The 7,566-nt window shown below is 44.0% G+C and overlaps 1 protein-coding gene across 1 annotated transcript; it reads right to left on the reverse strand.

The window, feature by feature from the left end:
* Nucleotides 1-3,247: 3,247 nt before the first annotated feature.
* Nucleotides 3,248-5,833, reverse strand: LOC111962583 (four-jointed box protein 1-like). The gene has a single exon (XM_023985751.2). It carries the CDS (start codon nucleotides 5,550-5,552, stop codon nucleotides 4,269-4,271), a length of 1,284 nt encoding a protein of 427 aa, XP_023841519.1. The 5' UTR covers nucleotides 5,553-5,833; the 3' UTR covers nucleotides 3,248-4,268.
* Nucleotides 5,834-7,566: the final 1,733 nt, after the last annotated feature.

Here is a 7,566-nt window from a genome sequence, read left to right on the forward strand (position 1 = left end):
TTTCCATTTAGCTAACCACTGTAGACAGATGCTAGGCAGGGACATGGGTGGAGGAAGGGAGAGGGGGTGGATGGAATCATGGTGGGGTGCAAGTCTAGTTCAGGCATGCAGACCTAGGCTTAGTGTTGTTTTTAATCCCTCATGTCTGCAGCCCATCGTAAATCTGCTGGAAGGTTGGTCCTTACCTCCCCCACATACCCCTCTGACTCCCTCTTCCCCAGAACACTGTTAAAATTACCTGTTTTCCCCCTCCACAGCAGTCAGTGCACTTATTGATCCCCCAAATCCCTATTACAGGACCGGCAAGCAGGCAGACATGCAAAGGCAGGCACCAGGGAGGCAGCTAGCCCTGCTAAAGCCTCCAGCTCCAGCTGCTCAAACCCCAGCCGCGTCTCAGGCCGCTAATCGCTCCCTAATAGGGAGAAACACAGATCGATGACAGTGACACACGTAGTGGACACCACGGGTTGTGTTTTCATAGAAGTCAGGATAAGGCACCTCATAGTGCATAAACCCTTCTCATTGTTAAAGTGAGGCTCTTTCCTAAGACCCCCTCCTCTCCCCTCCCTAACCCTACATCTGCCAGGAACAGGATGAATTCTGGAGCGCCCTGCAGCTAGCTATCAACAAAAGGTGTAAAAGGAACCAGATGAGATCAGGGATAGAAGGAGGAGATGGAGGGATAGAAAACCATTAGCTGGAAACCATTAGCCCTTCAAACATTTATCACTGACATCCCTATGATGTGCCTCCAGCATGTCTTGATAAGGGGATCACAGTAACCTGAAAGGTCACTGTGGAACTAATGAGAAAGAGACTCACTTTAGTTTGTGAAATCAAATAAATGCTGTTGTCCAAGATGTAGCAGTTTATGTAACAATAACAAAAAAGGGGCCTCAGGTTAGCAGATGGATTTGGTCAGATGCCTTCACCTTGTCTGATGATAAAATGAACCCTTCAAATAAACTAAGGAGGTGTCCATTTGTATCAAATAAATGCTGTGGCTCCATGATGTAATGGTCTAGGGAACATTAACAAAAAAGGCCTCAGGGAAATAGATGGGTTAGGAACAGTGGAGGCTGCTGAGGGGAGGACGGCTCATAATAATGGCTGGAACGGAGCAAATGGAATGGCATCAAACCATGTTAAGGTGCCACCAACCTCATGTGGTTAGGAACAGTGAGGTCAAATCCTTTGTCTTACATTAAAATGAAACATTTAACAACTCTTTWAAAAAGTTTTACATGAGGCTGAATTCAAATAGTGAAGTCATCACCAGTAGTAGTTTTGTTAATACATTTGTCACGGATCCCTCTGGAACTTTCGTTGCGCACACCTGGCCCCTATTCCCACTGATTGTATTTGTATACAAAGTCTGAAGTTTACATACACTTAGGTAGGAGTCATTCAAACTCGTTTTTCAACCACTCCACAAATGTCTTGTTAACAATCCCAGAACAACAGCAAATGACCTTGTGAAGATGCTGGAGGAAACAGGTACAAAAGTATCTACATCCACAGTAAAACGAGTCCTATATTGACATAACCTGAAAGGCGGCTCAGCTAGGAAGAAGCCACTGCTCCAAAACCGCCATAAAAAAGCCAGACTACGGTTTGCAACTGCACAGGGGGACAAAGATCGTACTTTTTGGAGAAATGTCCTCTGATCTGATGAAACAAAAATATAACTGTTTGGCCATAATGACCATTATTATGTTTGGAGGAACAAGGGGGAGGCTTGCAAGCCAAAGAACACCATCCCAACCGTGAAGCACGGGGGTGGCGGCATCATGTTTTTGGGGTGCTTTGCTGCAGGAGGGTGGGGTGCACTTCACAAAATAGATGGCATCATGAGGCAGGGAAGTTATGTGGATATACTGAAGCAACATCTCAAGACATCAGTCAGGAAGTTAAAGCTTGGTCGCAAATGGGTCTTCCAAATGAACAATGACTCCAAGCATACTTCCAAGATTTTGGCAAAATGGCTTAAGGACAACAAAGTCAAGGTATTGGAGTGGCCATCACAAAGCCCTGACCTCAATCCTATAGAACATTTGTGGGACAGAACTGAAAAAGCATGTGCGAGCAAGGAGGCTTACACATCTGATTCAGTTACACCAGCTCTGTCAGGAGGAATGGGACAAAATTCACCCAACTTATTGTGGGAAGTTTGTGGAAGGCTACCTGAAATGTTTGACCCAAGTTAAACAATTTAAAGGCAATGCTAATATATACTAACATAGTTTATGTAAACGTCTGACCCACTGGGAATGTGATGAAAGAAATAAAAGCTGAAATAAAATCACTCTCAACTATTATTGTGAAATGTCAGATTCTTAAAATAAAGTGGTGATCCTAACTGACCTAAGACAGGGAATCTTTACTAGGATTAAATGTCAGGAATTGCGAAAAACTGAGTTTAAATGTATTTGGCTAAGGTGTATGTAAACTTCCAACTTCAACTGTATATGTGCCCTTTATTCACCATGGTGCTGTCGATTATTGTTACAATGTCCGTTGGTGTGTGTGAGTACCTGTGCGTTTTAGCTTTCGTGCCATTGTGGATTGCGCAGATGATTACGGGTCTCGTCCCGTGTGATAATCATTGTGAGTTTGTGTATTTATTCGAGGTACTCCTCGCTCTTTTGTTTTGGGATTCAACCCTGTGTTTTTTGTTATGTGTTTGTTTGGTCTTCGTCCCCGTGCCTTTAAACGGCATGCCGTAATTTGGGCTAAATAACAAACCCTATTACTCATTCCTGCGTCTGTCTCCCGAATCCATTATGAAAACTTGACAACATTTACCACAAATAACTGTTAAAATAGCACCACCAAGACAAACCATTAATATTTGCACGTTATGATAATGTAAGATAGTTCTAATAAGCTTATGATACATTAATCTGTTAAATGAATATTGAAGAAAAAAACGTATTACTTAAAATGACCATGAACAGCAGAAAATGTCCCAGATTGTGCCTTTAAAGAGAGCTTGGATAAGGGGATGGGGGTTAGAGCATTCAGTTGGGCCATGCCTAACGGTCTGCCTGTCAGAGAGAGACTCAGACTTCCCTGGTAACAGGCCTGAGGGCATGGCATTTCAACAGCACAATGGGTGCACTGTAATGGACAAGGATGGGACAGGGCCCTTTATATGAAAACCCCAGGACTGCACACACAGAACAGGCAAATTTTTGACCCATCATTGTACCCTGCTGAAGAAGGCTTGAACATGAAAAACGTGGTCTGACAACTTAAATTACAATATATTTAACAAAAAGACAGGAAGATTGGAATGTTACAATGCACATTGAATTAGTGAAGTAGATTGCAATTGTGAATGTCAAAAACTGGTTAACAGATACAGTATTCACATACTTACAGCATGTACAACAAATATGACTGGGTCATGACATTAAGACTATAGATACAATCATAAGACAACCAAATACATGAAAACAAGTGTTTGCTTTGAAAGTTGATTGTACAGTAGGCTAGAGCTTCTATAAAAGGATGAGACAGGTGACAAATTGTACATCACAAATGCATGTGTCAACAAATACTAAACTATTTAGGAGTAATCTATTAAGGCTTGGTTCTCATGATCAAGCAGTCAGTTTCTTATTGTACATTTTAAAGACAATGCACCTTGCTCATAAAGATGATACAAAGTGGTTATTGTTAACCCCCCTGACACCACAATAGTTGATTCCTATTAATAAACACAACTGTCTATCAAACTGGAACGATTGAAGGCTGACCACTAAACCTAAATAGGTACAAAGATGCATTGGCTCTCATCCAGTGGAGGCTGCTGAGGGGAGGACGGCTCATAATAATGGCTGGAACGGAGCAAATGGAATGGAATCAAACCATGTGTTCGATGTATTTGATACAATTCCACCTATTCTGCTCCAGCCATTACCATGAGCCAGTCCTCCCCAATTAAGGTGCCACCAACCTCCTGTGCTCTCATCATGTTACTCTATTGCAGTTATCTTTTGAGGCTGGGTGAAAATAAATTATGGCATATCCTGCATGAAGCCCAAAAACAAAATCAATATTTTATCCTGACAAATAAAGTAGGCAAAACATTGGTTCACACAAGAGGTAGTTCATTAAAATATTCAAAAACATTTCAACTGACGCACGTTAATCTGGTACAGGTGTGTGGTTACTGGGATGGGTTACTGATTAGCAGCACACGTCATTCTGTGTGGCAGGTGCGTAACACAGAACCATATATATGAGAGGAATCAGAAACACGCTCACAGCTGGTGGTATTCCTCCTTGCAATGCGATATGTGTTTGTATAATCTGTCTATTCGGTTCTGTAGTACTCTCGCGTGTTCGTAGGAGAGAAAACCTAATTCCGGAGACAAAGGTTCGCTGTCTCTGTACAGCTCGAGCAGCCGAGTCCTGGTGTCCCTGCGCCGGTGCAGTTCTATCACGCGCTGCGCTGTCCTCTTTCTGAACACAGACACGGAGCCCAAGACCGTGCTGTGGTACTTCTCCCACATATCAAGCACCCGGTATCCATGTACAAGCCCTGCCTCGTTGTCTATGAATACCAGGTCACCGCGGGGCGTTCTGAGCAGGTTGTTGGTCTCCCTCTCCATCACGCGCGAGTCCCACTGCAGGCTAAAGAGGTTGCTAACGAGCCTGTCGAAGTTAGCAGACAGGTAGTCCAATATTATCAGGTCGGTCCACTGCATTAACTCGAGCAACTCCGCAGTCGTCTTGTTCCCCAGCTCCCCTTGCAGAGGACGCAGCCCCTTGCTCTCCTGGCGCAGCGGAGCAGGTGTGACTACCCCGGTCAGGTTGGCGACCCACTCGGTGAGTGAGACCACCGCCCGCTCACTCCACTGTAAACCGCCAATTCTTCTCCTAACAGAAGCCCATTGTTCACTGTCAACGTTCAACTGGGCAAGGATGAGAGGCGGTAGATTTGTAATACCTAGCAAATTAGCCAGGTAATAAGTCAGCGTTTCCCCCTGCACCTGGTCCGCGTTTATTCCATAACGCACGCAAGCTTTGGCTCCGTCCGAAAAAGTGGCCAACTGATTGGATATTCTACCACAGCCCGGCTCCAGTCTGACTATGCGGTGTCCCCGGGCTCTCTCTCTCCAAGCCCGGGCATGTTCCTCACTGAAGCTGGCGGGAAGCTGAGCCTCCAGCCATTCACTCCAAAAAATACCCTCAACGAGCGAGCCAAATTGGGCCGGAACCCCTCTCTGTACTGACTCCTTGTTATCTACATTCATATGGTAATCTCTGCTTCCTAAAGAGCCAATTTGATCCCTAACACCAGTAACGTTGCGGACATCCAGTCTGCCCCCCAAGTGCAGTCTCTGTGCCACTGGAACAGCGAGCAAAGCACGGAAAGTTTTAGCGGAGATGTCCGGTGATGGCCCAACGTGAAAGGAGCTCGGTAACTGTAGCCCCCGTTTGTATCTCTCCAGCCGACTCTCCAGCCTGCTCCAGACGTAGAATACACAGGCACAAGTGCAGAGAAAGAGCAGTGCAAGTAAGTTCGCCGACACAGCCCTCATGTTTACTGACAGCCGCCTTTCCCTTTGTTGCGCAGAGACAACTCGCACAACCCCAACGGTAACAAGGTTCGCATCTCTGTTCCGCTTGGGTGAAATAAAATCCTTATCCGTCGATATCAGTATTTTATTTATCGGACGAGCTTTTTTTCAGCATAGCTTGTTTCCGAACGCAAACGGCTTTCTCTCTGCGTCTCCATCTCTCCGGTCTCCACTGGGTGAGGCTGGTTTACTTTGATTTGTGTAGCTACTAGCTTCGGCTCAGAGATACTAGGCTGAGGAACACGTGACTCAGGTTGCGAGCTGGTAGGCGTACCATGGGAAGTGGTGGGTCCTATGGAAGCGGTACTTTGTGGACCTACACATCCAGAGGAAGTGCGGTTAGGCAACATGGGCACGATTCTGTCAGAATCAGACCAGCACTTTATTTAATTGTTTCAGGTTTGGAAATAATTAATTCCAATTGTTCACGTGAAACGTATAATTACGAAAGAGTGCTCCTGAAACAAGTTTCAGAGACTTGATCCATGCAGTCCACTTAAATATCCTAAACCAAAAACGTAATATAGGCTAACATTTAAAGGTCCACTGCAACCATTTTTATTTCAATATCAAATCATTTCTGGGTAACAATTAAGTACTGTACTGTGATKAACTCAAAATGGTAAAAAAACTAAAACAAATAGCTTCTCGGCAAAGAGCAATTTCTCAAGTAAGAATTTTACTAGGACTGTTTGAGTGGGGGCGGAACTGAAAATGTGATGTTATTGGCAGAGGTTTGGAACTCTTCCTTATTGGTCTTACTAAAGTAATATACTGCATGGCCAAAACTCCCTCACCAAAATAGGCTGACATTTCAGGGGGTCTTTTCAAACCGCTCAACACTAAGGTATTATACTTTTCTCAGTATCATTCCAACCTCCTAGTGTGGAAATATATACTGAACAGCCAATCAGAATTCGTTTTCCCCACAAAAAGGCTTTATTCCTGACAAAAATAATCCTCAGTTTTATCGTCTGTCCAGGTGGCAGATCTGAGATGATTCCCGCAGGTGAAAAAGCCAGATGTGGAGGTCCTGGGCTGGTGTGGTTACACAAGGTCTGCGGTTGTGAGGCCGGTTGGATGTAATTCTCTAAAACGAGGTGGCTTATGGTAGAGATGAACATTCAATTCTCTGACAATAGCTCAGGGTGGACATTCCTCTAGTCAGCATTACAATTGCACACTCCCTCAACTTGAAACATCTGTGGCATTGCGTTGTGACAAAACTGCACATTTTAGTGAAGGTGCACCTGTGTAATGATCATGCTGTTTAATCAACTTCTGCATATGGCACACATGTCGGGTGGATGGATTACCTTGACAAAATAGAAATGCTCACTAACAGGAATGTAAATAGATTTGTGCGCACAATTTCAGCTCATGAATCATAGGACGAACACTTTACATGTTGTGTTTAGATTTTTGTTCAGCATATTTAAAACACAGTAAATCACTTTTTTTGACTGCACTGGCCCTTTAACATCTATGCTCCCTTTTTTGTTAATTTATGACTACGACCTAAATATTCTTTCCTTGCTGTGACCTCTAAGTATGCTTCTTGCCTCATGCTCTAATGTATAAGAGCCTGTTTTCTTCACATATGGCAATGTAACATTGTGGATTGGCATTAGGCCTATAGGCTACTCATTGCACGCAAATAATTAAACATTCTGTGTGCTGTCTCTCTTATATGCCTTGGCCGGGTTTCCAATAGTGATGGAACTTAAAGGCGCTGCTTGGTCAATACGAGGTCTGTATTGGCCGTGCAGCATTTACGGTGATATGGCCTCTGCAGAAGTCAGGGCATTCTTGCACTTTGCCGAGCAGCACAGAACAGTTGTGAAGAAAGTAAGTTTGTGTTTGTACAGTCGTGGCCAAAAGTTGAGAATGACACAAATATTAATTTCCACAAAGTTTGCTGCTTCAGTGTCTTCAGATATTTTTGTCAGATGTTACTATGGAAAACTGAAGTATA

Source organism: Salvelinus sp. IW2-2015, linkage group LG4q.1:29 (assembly GCF_002910315.2).
Source record: "Salvelinus sp. IW2-2015 linkage group LG4q.1:29, ASM291031v2, whole genome shotgun sequence".
NCBI classification, from domain to species: Eukaryota; Metazoa; Chordata; class Actinopteri; order Salmoniformes; family Salmonidae; genus Salvelinus; species Salvelinus sp. IW2-2015.

Bases quoted from the DNA above. Each gene is read 5' to 3' on its own strand.
- LOC111962583 (XM_023985751.2), bottom strand. From the start codon at position 5,552: ATGAGGGCTGTGTCGGCGAACTTACTTGCACTGCTCTTTCTCTGCACT.